Here is an 18,819-nt window from a genome sequence, read left to right as displayed (position 1 = left end):
TCACCAGGGAAAAAAAAAGACGGGTTTTGAAAGGGTAAACAAAAGAACTCTTTGCGCTTGGGATGTGTGAAAGAGAGGAATGTGTTCTAAACTGGGAAAACGATTTGTTGAATGAGGAGGCTGGTGGAGTGGAAGTTGGGACAAGGCAAATTTTTGAGGAAGTGAAAGTAGAATTTCAGAAAATATAATGAAAACAGTCGAGGGTTCCATCAACTAAGGTGGGTGGGAACAAATTAATGGTGGAAGTGTTGGTATGGAAGTTATTTAGAATAGATGTGACAGAGAAGGAGATAGATACTGAAACAGAGTCATTATGTGAAAGGGAGCTTGAGGAAGTAGTCGAGATAGCTGTGGGAGTCAGGTGTCAATGGGTCGATAGGTTGATAGCCAGAAAGGTCGAGGGACGGAAGGGAAGAATCCATGATGGACCATGTGAAGGCAAGGGAAGGGTGGAAATTGGAAGCCAAGTTGACAAAATGCTTCCATTCAGGACGAGTGCAGAAATTGATACCAATACAGTCATCAACGCACCGGAACAAACAAAGAGACAGGATCCAAGTAAGTCTGGAATCAAGAATGCTGCACATACCTAGGATGACATTCCAGTGTAGTACTGTGGGAGTGCTGATTTGTTTTGAGGTATTGCCTTTCGGATGAGACAATGAGCCATACTAAGGTTCTCATAGCAACACTTTATTTGGAGGAAGTGAATAGAGTCAAGCTGAATAAGTTTCCTTTAACTTGACAATATTTCCATCCTATAAATAGCAGGTTTCAAAAGCAAGGAGGTTGTTAAACCTTTAGAAATCACTAGTTCGGCCTTACCTAAGGTACGGTGTCCAGATCTGGGTACTCCCATTTTAGGAAGGACATCAAGGCCTTAAAGCAGACTTGCCCAACCCATGGCCAAAGCCTCTGTATCCAGTCCGCTGAACCAGTGTTCAAAATGTGGTAAGTTCAATGCTGCTGCTCCTCCAATCACAGGCCACACACTGGTGAGTCTGTCAGCAGTAAATGCAGGAGAGGGGCAATCTCTTATTGGAGGATCAGTGAGCAGGGGAGGACGAGTCGCTTCTGCTTTGTTTCCGCAGCACGGCTCACTTTGCCTTTGGCTGCTCTCGCTCTCCCATGCAGGCACCTGCCCCACATATGAGCACAGCAGTATAGGTGGTGGAGCAGGCCAGAGAGGTCATGAGGAATGCACGGTCATCGTTAATTAAACCCAATTCCTTAGCTCGACCTGATACCCTTCCCGTTCCCTGGTGACCAGGAGTTGGGGCCCAGCCTGTTTCTCTACAGCTCTACTTCTGAAGCGAAAAGGCAAAAAAAGGGTTTTATTTATTAACTCTGCTGCTTGACAATTTTAAAATGAGCATTTTTATTATTTGCTCTTTTAAAACAAAATCAGTTTGTTATTTTGACATTTGATTTAAAATTTAAAAAAATCATGTTTAACTATTTGCCAAACCTTATCTTGGCAAAATTTGCTTGAGTGGGGGAAAAAAATTAAATATGGACCCCACGTGAAAAGATAGGACAAGCCGGCCTTAAATGATGTAACAGGATTTTACCAGAATACTTCCAGGGATGAGGGACTACAGCTATGGTGTCATTAGGCAAGCTGGGATTATTCTGCTTAAAGCAGAGAAGTTAAGGGGAGATATAATAGAGGTCTGCAAAATTATGAAGGGCTTTCATAAGGACAGATAAGAAAAAAAATTATTCCACTGATAGGATGGACTCCAACCATAGGACAGAGATTTTAAGATAAGTAGCAAAAGAAACAGATGGGGAGATGAGAATTTATTTATTTTTTTTAAATCGGTCAGGCCATACCTGGACTATTGTGCACAGTTTTAGTCACCTGTTGAGGAAAGATGTAGTGGCATTGGAGGCAGTTTAGAGGAGGCTCACTAGGTTGAGTCCAGAGATGAGGGGTTTGTCGTATGAAGAGAGATTGATCGGTTTAGGCCTATATTTAAGTTTAGAAGAATGACGGGAGAGATACAAGATAATGTAAGGTATGGATGATGTAGATGTAGAGCGGATGCTTCCTCTTGTGGGGCATTCTAGAACGAGAGGTCATACATAGTCTTAGGATAAGAGGTAAAAAATTTAAAACCGAGTTGAGGAGAAATGACTTCTCCCAAAGGGTTGTGAATCTATGGAATTCGCAATCCCAGATTGCAGTGGATGCTGGGACAGTGAGTAAATTTGAGGGGCGAGACAGATTTTTAATTGGTAATGGGTTGAAGGGTTATGGAGAAGGGGCAGGATGGTGGAGTTAAGACCAGGATGAGATCAGCCATGATCGAATGGTGGAGCAAAACCATGGGCCAAAAGGCTCAATTCTGCTCCTATATCTTATGAACTTATGAAAAGGCAGCTAGTTTTAAGATCTGAAATGTACTACCTGGAAAGGGTTGTGAAAACAGATTCAATAGTGGCTTTCAAAAGGGATTTGGATATTTCAAAAGGAAACAATACAGGAATGGGATTAGCTCTTTCAAAGAGTTGCCACAGGCCCGACGGGCTGAATGGCCTTCTGAGGCCATGAGTGCTAAAGTCCTTCATGTACAAACCATACACTAAACAGAAACGAAAGAGAAGGGACCAAATGTTAATGGTAAGGTGTTATGGGCGAGGTGTTTTCAGAACCCCAAAATGTATCATGGAGTTCAACCAACCTCTCCCTTTAATGGATTTGTTGCTTTTCCGAGCACGTGGCTTGTCCCTAGGTGTGGGATTACAATTATGGACACGTGGGTTTTTAAACACAAAACACTGTTTATTCCATGAACTCAACTTAACATCTTAAATAAACATTGGGTCTCTTAACACCCCTTATTTCAAAAATAACTCAGAAAATATTGCAACAGTAAATAACTCCTTAAAATGTTCCTTCAAACTTCCAAGAGGCTTAACACCTATAAACAAAATCACATCAGGTTAAAGGATATATATATTTTCTGTAGAATGGCAGAGATATATTAGCTTGTTTGATTTCAGCTCCAGCACCTTGTTTTTTCCCTGCAAACACTCTGGACACACACAGACACACACAACCTGCTTTCTCCAACTGGCTTTCTCCTTTTAATCAGCTCACAGCAAAACAGCCAGGCACTTTGAAGCTGCTCTCAGCAAAACCAGCCAGGCACTTTTTAAAACTGAAACTAAAAACTAAACTGCAAAATGGCTGACCTGACCTCAGCCCCACCCACTCTCTGACATCACTGTTTTCTTAAAGGTACATTGCTTAAACATCCATGTCTTAAAGGTACCCTCACATGACAAAGGAGAGAGGTAGAAAAGCAGAGACCAGAAATACGAGCAGGTATAGGGCCCTGATGATTGAAGACTCTGCCACTGTTGGTGGGGTGGATAGGGTGGAGGACACATTTGAGGCCAACATGCATGACCTAAGCACTGTGGGCTACGAGGCTAGAGAAGATGGCAGAGAGAGGTGAAATACAACCTTCTAAATAGTTTTGAAGGAATACTTTGAAATCGAGGCATTGGTAGTTAATGGACGTCAGCCAAATCAGTGATTGGTGATGTGGTGCAGTGCTGGATATCAGCAGTGGAGTTCTAGATAAATCAAGAGTTCAAGGTGAAAGGAGGTCAACAAAGTAGGGGTTAATCTTTCTGTACAAGTTGAGTGGGAGCCAAGGGAAAGGTGAATGATGTTGCTGCATGTGAATAAACAGTCTGGATAATGGGTAGTATGTAGAGTCTGAAGCCTAGCTTGGGGTCATGGAGGACAGAGCTATATAGAATACATTCTGATGTCAGTCAAGATTCAATAAACAGTTTTGCAGTTAGGATTCCAACAAAGTGGTTAAACGTCATACTGCATATCAGCTGCCACAAGTCTAAAAGTGATGCATTCACATCTGAACTTGTCATTGCTCTTTTGGTGGTGTCCAAGCTGCACAAAAGTTTGCAAAACTGCATCTTTACTGATTAAGTTAGTTATGAGTAGCCCAGCTACAAAGAAAATATAAATGCAAGCTATTGTTGTTGGTCACCATTTAGATCGCAACTAACCAGTGAAACAGGCTCACCACCCTGGCAGTGACCTTGGTTTGTGAGACCTTGCAGTTCACAAATCTGCTAATGCTTTTACCCAACAGTGGCTACACTCAAAATTAATTGGCTGGATTAAATGCTGAGATGCTTAGAAGACACTTGATAAATACAAGTTTTTCCCATGGGGGCTGGTTTAGCTCACTTGGCTAGACAGCTGATGCAGAGCTAAAGTTACTTCATGAAGACAATGCCTTCTCAACCTTGCCTCTCGCCTGAGGCATGGTGATCCTCAGGTTAAATCACCACCAGTCAGCTCTCCCCTCAAAGGGGAAAGTAGCCTACGGTCATCTGTGACTAAGGTGATTTTACTGTTACAAACTTTTCTGCTTATGTACAATGTGCTCTGCATTTACTAAAGTTACTTTTTTGTTATTATTACTTAAATTATGTCACTCACCGTCACCTGTAGCAAAATATTTCTTCTGCCATTGTGTGGCACTCCTAAATATAAATAACGTGGCTTCTAGAGCTTGAAGGCCCATTGCATGGATTTTGTGCTGAGCTGTAAAATTAAGAGTCATCCCTTCTGTTCCACGAAACGCACTCAGCCACTTGCGCCCACCTCCATATTTTGGCATAACTCAATAGCATAACACAAGCACATATAAATAAATCACCCCCACATTGATCCACAGGCTGTTACATGTCATTTTGGGACAATGCCATGCCTGTACATTCCTCAAGCTTGACTGCATTGATGCACTGATGCTGCTGACCCAGTTCATTGTATTCTTGTCTAGTCTGCAGGAACTTCTACAAACACACTGAACACAGTTTAGCCTATCAAGTATTCATTCAACTGATCTATGCAGAGCAGGACATCAATATGTTGTTAGTAAGGAATGAAGTTAAATCGATAGCAAGGAGCGTTATAGGATCAGAAGGCATAGAATCTCTGTGGGTAGAGTTGGGGAATCGAAAAGTTAAATAGGCCCTGATGGGAGTTATGTACAGTCCCGCCAGCAGTAGTCAGGATGTGGGGCAGAAAATAAATCAGAAGAAAATAAAGGCATGTAAAAAAGGCAATATTACAATAATCATGGGGGACATCAATGACTGGAAAAATCAGGTTGGTAGTGAATCCCAAGAAAAGGAATTTGTGGAATGTTTTAAGAGATGGATTTTTGGAGCAGCTTGTGACAGAGCCTACTAGGGAACAGGCAATTCTGGATTTGGTGATGCGTAATGAGGCAGACTTGAATAAGGAACCCTTAGGGAGCAGTGACCACGATATGATAGAATTTACCCTGCAGTTTGAGAGGGAGAAGCTGCAATCAGATGTAACGGTATTACAATTAAATAAGGGTAACTGCAAAGACATGAGGGAGGGGCTGGCCAGAGTTGACTGGAAAAGGAGCCTAGCACAGAAGATAGTGGAACAGCAAGGGCAGGAGTTTTTGGGGGTTATTCATGAGGCACAACAGAAATTCATCCCAAGGAGGAGGAAACATGCTAAGGGAAGGACAAGGCATCCATGGCTGATGAGGGAAGTTAAGGACAGCATAAAAGAAAAAGAAAAAGCATACAAAGTGGCAAGGATTAGTGCCAAGTCAGAGGGTTGGGAAGGGGGGGGGGGGGGGAAGAGAAGATGAAATATATGAGTGCAAGCTAGCTAGTAATATAAAGGAAGATGGGAAGAGCTTTTTTCAATATATAAAAGGTAAACGAGAGACAAAAATAGACATTGGACCACTGGAAACTGTGGCTATAGAAGTAATAATAGAAAACAAAGAAATGGCGGAAGAACTGGAATAGTTACTTTACATCAGTCTTCACGGTGGAAGACACAAGTGAGATTCCAGAGCTCCAGGAGAATCAGGGGGCAGAGGTGAGTGCAGTGACCATCAGTAAGGAGAAGGTTCTGGGGAAACTGAAAGGTCTGAAGGTGGATAAATCACCTGGACCGGATGGACTACACCCCAGGGTTCTAAAAGAGATAGCTGAGGAGATTGTGGAGGAATTGGTGGTGATCTTTCAGGAATCACTGGAGGCAGGAAGGGTCCCAGAGGACTGGAAAGTGGCTAATATAACACCGCTGTTTAAGAAGGGAGGGAGGCAGAAGATAGGAAATTATAGGCCGGTTAGCCTGACTTCGGTCATTGGTAAGATTTTTAAAACAAAATATATATTATAGTTTTTTAACACAATGTTTCTCCCTTACAAACAATAAGGGATTGCTACGCCTCCTTCCACATTAGCAAGATCCTTCGCCGGGCTACTAGGGACACAAAGACCAGAATGCCGGCCTCTTTCGCCTCCTGCACTCCCGGCTCATCCACTACTCCAAATATTGCTAGCCCCCAGCTTGGTTTGACCCGGACTTTCACCACCTGAGATATTGCTCCCGCCACTCCTCTCCAGAACCCCTCCAGTGCCGGTCATGACCAAAACATATGGACATGGTTCGCCGGGCTCCCTGAGCATTTTCCACATCTGTCCTCTACCCCAAAGAACCTACTCAACCTCGCCCCCGTCAAGTGCGCTCTGTGGACCACCTTAAATTGTATCAGGCTGAGCCTGGCACACGAGGAGGAGGAATTAACCCTACCTAGGGCATCAGCCCACACACCTTCCTCGATCTCCTCCCCCAGATCCTCATCCCATTTACCCTTCTACCAGCTTTCCCCCTCTTCTTTCAACTCCTGGTGTATTACCGACACCTTGCCCTCCCCGGCCCATACACCCGAGATCACCCTATCTTGAACTTCTTGTGCCGGGAGCAACGGGAATTCCCTCACCTGTCGCCTCACAAAAGCCCTCACCTGCATATATCTAAAGGCATTTCCCGGGGGTAACTCGAACTTCTCCTCTAGTGCCCCTAGGCTCGCAAACGTCCCGATGAACAGGTCCCCCATTCTTCCAATCCCTGCCCGATGCCAGCTCTGGAACCCCCCGTCCATCTTCCCCTGGACAAACCGGTGGTTACCCCTGTTCGGGGACCACACCGATGTTCCCACTGCACCCCGGTGCCGTCTCCACTGGCTCCAGATCCTTAGCGTTCCCGCCACCCTCGGGAATCTCAGCTGATCTAGGAATCGTCTCATCCCCTCTTCCCCCGCTGGGGGCTGGGATCTTTACAGCTCTTCATAAAAGGCCTTGAATACCTCGTTTATTTTCGTCGCACTCCGAACCATGGCTCCCCTTCCATCTTTGACTGCCCCTATTTCCCTCGCTGCCATCCTCTTACGGAGCTGGTGTGCCAGCATCCGACTAGCCTTTTCCCCATACTCGTAGGTCGGCCCCTGCGCTTTCCTCCACTGTGCCTCCGCCTTCCCTGTGGTCAACAGGTCAAACAACGTCTGGAACCGTCGTCTTTACCCAAGTAATCTTTCCTCCAGGGCCTCTGCGTATCTCCTGTCCACTCTCAGAATCTCCCCCACTTAACCTCTCCCTTTCCATACCCTCTGTCTTCTCCCTATGAGCCCTAATGGAAATTAGCTCTCCCCTGATCACCGCCTCCCATACCACCCCCACCCGCACCTCCCCTTGGTCTTTGGCCTCCAAGTACCTTTCGATACACCCCCTCACCTTCCCACACACCACCTCGTCCGCCAGCAGTCCCACATCCAGCCGCCACAACGGGCATTGGTCCCTCTCCTCTCCCAGCTCCAGTTCCACCCAGTGCGGGGCATGGGCCGAAACGGCTATAGCCGAATACTCCGTCCCCTCCACCCTCGGGATGTGCGCCCTATCCAGAACAAAGAAATCTATCCGGGAGTAGGCTTTGTGTACATGGGAGAAGAAAGAAAATTCCCTGGCCTGCGGCCTTGCAAACCGCCATGGGTCCACTCCCCCCATCTGATCCATAAACCCCCTAAGTACCTTGGCCGCCGCCGGCCTCTTTCCAGTCCTTGATTTGGAGCGGTCCAGTGCTGGATCCAACACTGTATTGAAGTCCCCTCCCATTATCAGGCCTCCTATCTCCAGGTCCGGAATGCGCCTCAACATGCGCTTCATGAATCCTGCATCATCCCAGTTCGGGGCATATACGTTTACCAACACCACCCACGTCCCTTGCAGCCTACCACTCACCAATACATATCGCCCTCTATTGTCCGCTACAATAGTCTTGGCCTCAAATGACACCCGCTTTCCCACCAATATTGCCACTCCTCTATTCTTCGCGTCCAGTCCCGAGTGGAATACCTGTCCTACCCATCCCTTTCTTAGCCTGACCTGGTCCGCCACCTTCAGGTGTGTCTCCTGGTCCGCCTTCAGTCCCTTTAAGTGCGCGAACACTCGAGCCCTCTTCAACGGCCCATTCAGGTCCCTCACATTCCACGTTATCAGCCGGATTGGAGGGGCTCTCACTCACTCACCCCCCCCCCCCCACACAACTAGCCATCTCCATTTCTGGGCCAGTCCCGTGTCCACCCTCCAGTCCCCCAGAGGGGGGACCCCCGTCCCGACCACCTCTTCTGTGTCCCATTCCCTTTCGGCCAGTGCAGCAGCAACCCTCTCCCCCCCCCCTCCCCCCGCTAGACCCGTCTAGCTTTTTTGCTCCCCCCATGTCACTCCCGTAAGTCAGCTGACGCCTGCTGACCCCGGCTTCCCCCGCCGTCCCGTTGACCTCCCCGCGTGGGAGTCTCCCAATCCATATGCATTCCTTTGTTCCCCTTCCCGCCTTTCCAAAGCCTGCTCAGCCCCCTCTGGCGCAGCTCCTGTCGCGGCCTTGTCTCTCTCCCCAGCCCATGTAACATTTCCTGCGTGTGATTGACCCCCTATATACAACAACCATCACACATTAAACCCCAAAACTTCCCCCCCCCCCCCCCTCACAAACCCTCAGTTAGAGTCCAACTTATTGGCTTGTACAAAGGTCCACGCCTCTTCAGGCGTTTCGAAGTAATAGTGTTGGCCCTTGTATGTGACCCACAGTCGCGCTGGCTGCAGCATTCCGAATTTCACTTCTTTCCGGTACAACGCCGCTTTGGCCCGGTTGAAACCCGCTCTCCGCTTTGCAATCTCCGTGCTCTAGTCCGGAAATATTCGGATCTCTGCATTGTCCCACTTACTGCTCCGCTCCTTCTTGGCCCATCTCAGGACCCACTCTCTGTCCGTGAACCGGTGGAACCTCACCACCATCGCCCTTGGCGGCTCATTTGCCTGGGGCTTCTTCGCTAGCACCCGATGTGCCCCGTCCAACTCCAGTGGCCTCGAAGGGGCCTTCGTACCCATCATCGCCTCGAGCATCGTGCTCGTGTATGCCCCGGCATCAGCCCCCTCCACTCCCTCAGGGAGACCCAGGATTCGCAGATTCTTTCTCCTCGACCGGTTCTCCAGGTCTTCGAGTCTTCCCGCCCACCTCTTGTGTAGCGCCTCGTTCTGTTCCACTCTCACCGCCAGGCCCACAAGCTCGTCCTCGTTCTGACTGACTCTTTTCTGTACCTCCTGGATCTTAGCGTCGTGGGCCTTCTGGGTGATCCTGAGTCCTTCAATTGTCGAAAGCATAGGCGCCAACATCTCCTTGCGCATCCCCTCGTGCTGCTCCTCGAAGTAGCACTTGATGAACTCCTGCAGCTCCCCTTTGTCCCTGGCAGCCGCCATTTTGTTTTCTTCCCCTCGCTTCTCCCATTGCTCCAGTGCCACTCCTTTGGCCATTACACTTCTGGTCCATTTCATCGAAGTTGGAGGCGGACCTCTCTCTTCCCTTCCCCACGGGCTGCGTCAAAAAAAAAAGTTCCGTTGGGGCTCCTCTAACGAGCCCGAAAGTCCGTGGTAGCGGGAGCTGCCGAATCGTGCGGCTTAGCTCCGCATAGCCGCAACCGGAAGTTGAGAGGGAATCTTTTTGGCAGTGTTCGCTTCACCAGTCTGCCCCAAAACGTCTATGGAAACTCCTGAAAATGGTCTGGGAGTCCGTTCCAGACGCGAGCTGCCGAATGCAGGACCTACTCCTCCATGGCCGCCACCGGAAACCTCGTCCCTGCTTCTTCAAAGGCCTTGGTAGATCTTTTCACAGTTGTTCCCTCTGCTGCTAGAATTCACCTTTGATAGAGTCAAGTCAGATTGCAGCTTTAAGCTTGCCCTTCCCCCGCCTGCATGCTGGAAGAGGCCCTGTTTATCCTGTTGCAGCCAAATCTTTTACTGTTTTTGCCGGGTCTGGTAGCCAAAAGACATAACATTCCTGGGGGACACTATCAGGGGAATGCTGCAGTCTTCTTCCCACACCGGGAAATGTCAAACAAATGCCGTGGGTGCCCTGTAAAAAAAGCCCAAAAGTCCGTTCCAAGCGGGAGCTACCGAATATGCGACCTAGCTCTGCATAGCCGCACCCGGAAGTCCATTGGTAAGATTTTAAGAGTCCATTATTAAAAATGAGATCGCAGAGTACTTGGAAGTGCATGATAAAATAGGACTGAGTCAGCACGGCTTCAAGGGGAGGTCATGTCTGACAAATCTGTTAAGAGTTCTTTGAGGAAGTAACAACGAGGTTAGACAAAGGAGAACCAGTAGGTGTGATTTATTTAGATTTCCAGAAGACCTTTGACAAGGTGCCGCATAGGAGACTGTTAAATAAGTTAAGAGCCCATGGTGTTAAGGGTAAGATCCTGGCATAGATAGAGGATTGGCTGACTGGCAGAAGGCAGAGAGTGGGGATAAAGGGGTCTTTTTCAGGATGGCAGCTGGTGACTAGTGGTGTGCCTTAAACTGAAGGTACTGTTGCTAAGTTTGCAGATGATACAAAGATCTGTAGAGGGACAGGTAGTATTGAGGAAGCAGGCGGGCTGCAGAAGGACTTGGACAGGCTAAGAGAGTTGGCAAAGAAGTGGCAGATGGAATACAATGTGGAAAAGTGTGAGGTTATTCACTTTGGAAGGCGAAATGGAGGCATAGACTATTTTCTAAATGGGGAAATGCTTAGGAAGGGACTTGAGTCCTTGTTCACGATTCTCTTAAGGTTAACGTGCGGGTTCAGTCGGCAGTTAGAAAGGCAAATGCAATGATAGCATTCATGCCGAGAGGGCTAGAATACAAGACCAGGGATGTACTTCGGAGGCTATAATAGGCTCTGATTAGACCCCATTTGGAGTATTGTGAGCAGTATTGGGCCCGTATTTAAGGAAGGATGTACTGGACTTGGAAAGGGTCCAGAGAGGGTTCACAAGAATGATCCCTGGAATGAAGAGCTTGTTGTACGAGGAATGGTTGAGGACTCTGGATCTGTACTCGGAGTTTAGAAGGATGAGAGGGGATCTTATTGAAACTTACAGGATACTGCAAGGCCTGGATAGAGTGGACGTGGAGAGGATGTTTCCACTAATAGGAAAAACCAGAACCAGAGGGCACAACTTCAGACTAAAGGAACGATCCTTTAAAACAGAGATGAGGAGGGATTTCTTCAGCCAGAGGGTGGTGAATCTGTGGAACTCTTTGCTGCAGAAGGCTGTGGAGGCCAAATCATTGAGTGTTGTTAAGACAGAGATAGATAGGTTCTTGATTAATAAAGGGATCAGGGGTTATGGGGAGAAGGCAGGAGAATGGGGATGAGAAAATATCAGCCATAATTGAATGGTGGAGGGCAGCGTGGTGGCGCAGTGGTTAGCACTGCTGCCTACGGCACGGAGGACCCGGGTTCGATCCTGGCCCTGAGTCACTGCCCGTGTGGAGTTTGCACATTCTCCTCATGTCTGCGTGGGTTTCACCCACACAACCCAAAGATGTGCAGGGTAGGTGGATTAGCCACGTTAAATTTCCCCTTATTTGAAAAAAATAATTGGATACTTAATGGTGGAGCAGACTCGATGGTCCGAGTGGACTAGTTCTGCTCCTATGTCTTATGGTCTAATACAAGAGACAAGTTAAGCGTTGCTTTCTAGAACCAGTCAGGTAAAAGCAACCAATTAATTTCCTCTTAAATGTTCTACTACTTGAGCTACTGTATTAGCTACCCATTATTTAAGTTAGGTAACAAGTACTTTTTCCAAAAACAAAACACACAAATAATTATCTACAGCTCCAACTGGCATGTCCTACACAGTTGTAATGATTTAAGCATCAAGATACACACAGACCCACCCACCCTGGGCCATATTATCCGAAGAAGTAAAACGATTAATATGCAAGTCAAACAGGGGGAAATCCTGCAGTCACTTTCTAACAATCCATAGCAATCAAAATGAGTTCACTTCAAATTAGTCCAAAACATTTCAGGATACCTACTGCAGACTTACAGCACAGACAGGCTTTAAGTCCAACTGATCTGTATCAGTGTTCATGGGCAGGATTCTCCGACGCCCCACTGGGTTGGAGAATCGCCGGGGGGCGCCCCCGCTGTCTGCCGAATGCTCCGGCGCCGGGGATTTGGCAGGAGCGGGAATCGCGCCGGCCGGCGGCCACTGGCAGCGGCCTCCCCCCGGCGATTCTGCAGCCCACGATGGGCCGAGTGGCCGCCCGTTTTTTTTTGGCCGGTCCCGCCGGCATAAATTAGGGTAGGTACTTACCGGCGGGATCTGGCTGCGTGGGTGGCCACCGGGGTCCTCTTGGTGCGCGGGGGGATCTGGCCCAGGGAGGTGCCCCCACTGTGGCCTGGCCCGCGATCGGGGCCCATCGATCCGCGGACGGGCCAGTGCCATGTGGGCACTCTATTCCTCCGCGTCGGATGCTGTGGTCCTCCGCGATGGCTGACGCGGAGATGATCCCCCCTGGGCATGTGCTGGGATGACGTCAGCACATGCTGGCGCTCCCGTGCATGCGTCAACTCGCGCCGGCCAGCAGAGGCCCTTCGGCGCACGGGTTGGCGTGGCGCCAAGCCCCTTCCGTGCCGGCTGGCAGGGCGCAAACCACTCCGGCGCCGGCCTAGCCTCTGAAGGTGCAGAGGATTCCACACCTTCGGGGCAGCCCGACGCCGGAGTGGTTCACGCCATTCCTTCACGCCGGAGTTGCCCGCCCCGCCGGTTCGCGGAGAATCCTGCCCCATGTCTCACAAGAGCTTCCTTTCACCTTTTCATCTCACCACATCAGTACATCCTTCCATTTCTTCCTCTTCCATGTATTTATTTAGCTTCCCCTTATACACATCTATGCTATTTCACATTCTCACTGCTCTCTGGGTAAAGATTTCTTCCGATTCCTTACTTAGTAGCTTTCATATTTATGGTCCCTAGTTTTGGACCAGCGTCATGACCATGTGGAAACATTGCTTTGTCTACCCAATCATAGAATTGACAGTGCAGAAGGAGGCCATTCGGCCCATCGAGTCTGCACCGGCCCTTGGAAAGAGCACCCCACGCCTCCACCCTATCACCATAACTCAGTAACCCCACTTAACCTTTTTGGACACTAAGGGCAATTTAGCATGGCCAATTCATCTAAACTGCACATCTTTGGACTTTGGGACGAAACCGGAGCACCCGGAGGAAACCCATGCAGACACGGGTAGAACGTGCAGACCCCACACAGACAGTGACCCAAGCCAGGAATCAAACCTGGGACCCTGGAGCTGTGAATCAAACCATTTTGTAAAATATCGACCTACCAGGTCATCCACAACGTCTCCTTCTCCAGAGAAAAGAACCCAGCCTGTCTGAGTCTTGCCCGATAAGAATATGCCACACCAGCCCAGAACAGTCTCAACCCATTTGAAGGAATTCAGTGAGTTAATATTCAGTGCTGTGTGAGCGAGCAACCCATTTCACAAGTTCGCAGACTTCTGGGAATATGGAGAGTTGCCTGACATCCACCTGGCTCTGTGAGAAGCCCGGTTACATCAATACAAAATAATTCTTTGACAATTAGATGTTTGGTGGCGCAGTGTTACAGGATGTGTTACCTCATTCGATATTATTGCTCTCAACAAAAGTACCTACCTGAACTCTGACGGCTCATTTCAATCTGGGTCAGTTGCAGTTTGGAAGGTCGTTTCAAGCAATGTCCCACCTGTGAAAAAAGCTTCCTGGCGTTGAACTGAAGAAGAATCATTGCAATTACAGGCTGATTCTGAAACAACAATTAAAAAAAAAATGATGGATAAATAGAAGAAACCTTACAAGTGATTACGTTTCTGGTCTGCTGCTGTGGATCGTCAACAAAGACAAGCATGAGGATGTAAACAGGCTGGGGTGTGGGGGAGGAACTGTGAGTACATTAGACAAGGGCAGAGGCCGAGGTGAGGCTGAAGCTGTTGCTGTGTGTGGCTCAAGCGTTGTGTTTGAAGGTGATCGTGGCGCTGACAGCAAAGCGCCAGCTGGGCCTGTCCCCGAGAAGACTCGAGCCCAAATCCAGGCGGAGGTCCTGCGGCCCACAGGAGGTACCTGGCCCCTCCCTCCGCCCCGGCGAACCACCTGCGGAAGCTGACGTGTCTCCCACTCCCCACCCTCCCGTCCCGGGCGGGGTAAAATTACCCACTGCACTCGCCTGCCCCCCTGATTTACCTGCGCTTGCACAGAAGCAGCGGGAAGAGCAGCACACAGCGGCAAACTGCGCCCACCCCCACCCCGCACCAGCGGCTGTTCGGACCGGGACGGAAGGGGAGAGGGCGCCCCCTGCAGCACCGGCGGCGACTACTCCCAGTGCAGCGTGGAGGGGAGCACGTCCCCTCGCTCAGGCCAGTGTAAACAACAGCGCCCCGCCCACAAGGGCATCTGCCAACAATGACTGAACTCACCCTAATCTGATTGGCAGCCCTGCAAAACGTCTCCTTCAATGCATCACCCTGCTTTGGCGCAGAGCCATGACCGAGCCCCACTCACCATTGAGGAGAATGCTGCAGCACCAGAACAGAAAGACACCAGGATTAGAAGCAGGAGTTGGCCACCAGGCCCTTCAAGCCTGACCCGCCATTCAATATGACCATGTCTGATCGATGCCCGCCTCAACTCCTTTTCTGTGCCATGATCCCATAGCCCTCCATTCATCGATCTATCAAATATTTACCCACATCCACTTTAACTACTTATGATGACCATGGGCAACACGGAAGCACAGGGGCAGTACGGCAGCACAGTGGTTAGCACAGTTGCTTCACAGCCTCAGGGCTCTAGGTTAGATTCCTAACTTGGGTCACTGTGCAGAGTCTGCATATTCTCCCTGTGTCTGCGTGGGTTTCGTCCTGGTGCTCCAGTTTCCTCCCACAGTCCAAAGATGTGCAGGTTGGGTGGATTGGCCATGCTAAATTGCCCTTAGTGTCCAAAAAGGTTAAGTGGGATTAGAGAGTTACGGGGATAGGATGGAGGCGTGGGCTTGGATGGCGTGCTCTTTCCAAGGGCTGGTGCAGACTCGGACTGAATGGCCTCCTTCTGCACTGCAAATTCTATGATTCTATGACCCAGTCTCCACCACCCTCCGGGGAAGAGAGTTCCAGAGATTCACCACCCTCTGCGAGAAGAAATTTCTGCACATCTCGGTTTTAAATGTTTTATCTTGTTGCTTTGTCCTCTTGTTTGAGACTCTCCGGATGTCTCCCAGGAATCAAAGACTGAATCTATTTCAGAGAATGGTAAAATGGTTAAACGGAAGAAGACCATTGTTATCCATTGTGTCCGTGTCCGCTTGCAAGAACAACTCAACTAGTTTCACACCCCATCTTTCCCCCACTGTCCCTTCGTGCAATTTTCAAATTATGTTTGTACGGCCTCAATTAAACCTGGCTACAGCTCACTCAGGCAGTGAATTAAATACTGAGCACATCTTGTACAAAAAAAGCTTTCCCCCCACCATTGCATCTTTTGCTAATCATCTTTAATCAGTGGTTCTCCTGTTATGGGCCAGGGGTTAGAGAGCCCCAAAGTGTATTATGGAGTTCACCTGACCCACAACTTTTACTAGATTATGGTAGGGGAGCACACGGCCCACTCTACAGGTGTGGTACAGCAGAGATTGAAAAGTATTTTTTAAAGCAAAACAATGTTTATTCTATGAACTCAAGTTAACCTTTTTAAAACATACAGTGAACATCTTAGCAACCATCAATTCAAATACAACCCCCAAAGAATACAACACTAAGTAATCCTTACTTTACTTTTAACATCCATAAGGCATAAAAAAAACTTTTAACAGGAGCACATCAGGTTTAAATTCACTACTGAGAACAGTTATCACTCTGAATTCACCAAATGATCAAGAGATAGTCTTTACATGGCAGATAGAACAACATTACACCTTCTCTGGCTGACTGCAGCTCCAATACTGAAACAAAACCAAAAAACGAAACTAAAAGGCAGAGCCAGAGCTCAGCTCCACTCACACTTTGACATCACTGCAGTAACATGAGTAGACAAACATTTCTTAAAGTGGCATACTCATGACACCTCCCCCCAAGGAAAAAGAATAAACCATCAAATTGGCCATCACGTTTTCTTGTCCTGCCACATGTACTATTTTTAAATGAAATGGCTGTAACAATAAACTCCAGCGAAACAGCCTTGCATTGTTATTCCAGAACCGCTCCAAAAACGTCAACGGATTATGATCAGTATATATAATGGTGTCAGATGGATTGCTGGTCACATAAATGTGAAAATGTTGCAAAGCCAGCACCAAACTCAAAGTCTCCTTCTCAATCGTTGAATCCTTTTTCTGGTCAGAATTCAATTTCTTTGAAAAATAACCAATAGGCCGCTCTAGCGGGAACCTGAATTGTAGCTCCAGTATACAAGAGGTTGAGAGTAGTGAGGTCATGAGTAAGGTTTTAAAGTTGCAGGAGTGTACCGGCAGGCAGGAAGGTGGTTTAAAGTGTGTCTTCTTCAATGCCAGGAGCATCCGGAATAAGGTGGATGAACTTGCAGCATGGGTTGGTACCTGGGACTTCGATGTTGTGGCCATTTCGGAGACATGGATAGAGCAGGGACATGAATGGTTGTTGCAGGTGCCGGGGTTTAGATATTTCAGTAAGCTCAGGGGAGGTGGTAAAAGAGGGGGAGGGGTGGCATTGTTAGTCAAGGGCAGTATTACGGTGGCAGAAAGGACGTTTGATGAGGACTCGTCAATTGAGGTAGTATGGGCTGAGGTTAGAAACAGGAAAGGAGAGGTCACCCTGTTAGGGGTTTTCTATAGGCCTCCGAAAAGTTCCAGAGATGTAGAGAAAAGGATTTCAAAGATGATTCTGGAGAGGAGCGAAAGCAACAGGGTAGTTGTTATGGGGGACTTTAACTTTCCAAATATTGACTGGAAACGCTATAGTTCGAGTACTTTAGATGGGTCCGTTTTTGTCCAATGTGTGCAGGAGGGTTTCCTGACACAGTATGTAGATAGGCCAACGGGAGGCGAGGCTGTATTGGATTTGGTACTGGGTAATGAACCATGACAGGTGTTAGATTTGGAGGTAGGTGAGCACTTTGGTGATAGTGACCACAATTCGATTACGTTTACTTTAGTGATGGAAAGGGATAGGTATATACCGCAGGGCAAGAGTTATATCTGGGGGAAAGGCAATTATGAAGTGATAAAGCAAGACTTAGGATGCATCGGATGGAGAGGAAAACTGCAGGGGATGGGCACAATGGAAATGTGGAGCTTGTTCAAGGAACAGCTATTGCGTGTCCTTGATAAGTATGTGCCTGTCAGGCAGGGAGGATGTGGTCGAGCAAGGGAACCGTGGTTTACTAAGGCAGTCAAAACACTTGTCAAGAGGAAGAAGGAGGCTTATGTAAAGTTGAGAAATGAAGGTTCAGTAAGGGCACTCGAGAGTTACAAGTTAGCTAGGAAGGACCTAAAGAGAGAGCTAAGAAGAGCCAGGAGGGGATATGAGAAGTCTTTGGCAGGTAGGATCAAGGATAACCCTAAATCTTTCTATAGATATGTCAGGAATAAAAGACTGACTAGGGTAAGAGTAGGGCCAGTCAAGGACAGTAGTGGGAAGTTGTGCTTGGAGTCCGAGGAGATAGGAGAGGTGCTAAATGAATATTTTTTGTCAGTATTCACACAGGAAAAAGACAATGTTGTCGAGGAGAATACTGAGATTCAGGCTACTGGACTAGAAGGGCTTGAGGTTCATAAGGAGGAGGTGTTAACAATTCTGGAAAGGGTGAAAATAGATAAGTCCCCTGGGCCGGATGGGATTTATCCTAGGATTCTTTGGGAAGCTAGGGAGGAGATTGCTGAGCCTTTGGCTTTGATCTTTAAATCATCTTTGTCAACAGGAATAGTGCCAGAAGACTGGAGGATAGCAAATGTTGTCCCCTTGTTCAAGAAGGGGAGTAGAGACAACCCCGGTAACTATAGACCAGTGAGCCTTACTTCTGTTGTGGGCAAAATCTTGGAAATGTTTATAAGAGATAGAATGTATAATCATCTGGAAAGGAATAATTTGATTAGACATAGTCAACACGGTTTCGTGAAGGGCAGGTCGTGCCTCACAAACCTTATTGAGTTCTTTAAGAAGGTGACCAAACAGGTGGATGAGGGTAAAGCAGTTGATGTGGTGTATATGGATTTCGTTAAAGCGTTTGATAAGGTTCCCCACGGTAGGCTACTGCAGAAAATACGGAAGCATGGGATTCAGGGAGATTTAGCAGTTTGGACCAGAAATTGGCTAGCTGGAAGAAGACAAAGGGTGGTGGTTGATGGGAAGTGTTCAGACTGGAGTCCAGTTACTAGTGGTGTACCACAAGGATCTGTTTTGGGGCCACTGCTGTTTGTCATTTTTATAAATGACCTGGAGGAGGGCGCAGAAGGATGGGTGAGTAAATTTGCAGATGACACTAAAGTCGGTGGAGTTGTGGACAGTGCGGAAGGATGTTACAAGTTACAGAGGGACATAGATAAGCTGCAGCGCAGGGCTGAGAGGTGGCAAAT

General features: G+C 48.0%; 1 protein-coding gene across 3 annotated transcripts in view; it reads right to left on the bottom strand.

Moving 5' to 3' along the window:
* The window catches only part of sirt5 (sirtuin 5), a 69,212-nt gene extending 54,600 nt beyond the window's left edge, over nucleotides 1-14,612 (bottom strand). The window contains exons 1-2 of one of the 3 annotated variants that reach the window (XM_072509585.1): nucleotides 14,460-14,612; nucleotides 13,896-14,025 (exon numbers count right to left, since the gene is read on the bottom strand). In XM_072509585.1, coding sequence (XP_072365686.1) covers nucleotides 13,896-14,007 — 112 coding nt within the window. In that variant the 5' untranslated portion in view covers nucleotides 14,008-14,025; nucleotides 14,460-14,612. Of the gene's footprint in view, nucleotides 1-13,895; nucleotides 14,026-14,075; nucleotides 14,326-14,459 lie in introns of those variants that run through there. The other 2 variants (XM_072509587.1, XM_072509586.1) reach the window with 2 other exon arrangements.
* Nucleotides 14,613-18,819: the final 4,207 nt, after the last annotated feature.

This window comes from Scyliorhinus torazame, chromosome 6, assembly GCF_047496885.1.
Source record: "Scyliorhinus torazame isolate Kashiwa2021f chromosome 6, sScyTor2.1, whole genome shotgun sequence".
NCBI lineage: Eukaryota > Metazoa > Chordata > Chondrichthyes > Carcharhiniformes > Scyliorhinidae > Scyliorhinus > Scyliorhinus torazame.
This window is presented reverse-complemented; position numbering and strand designations above follow the sequence as displayed.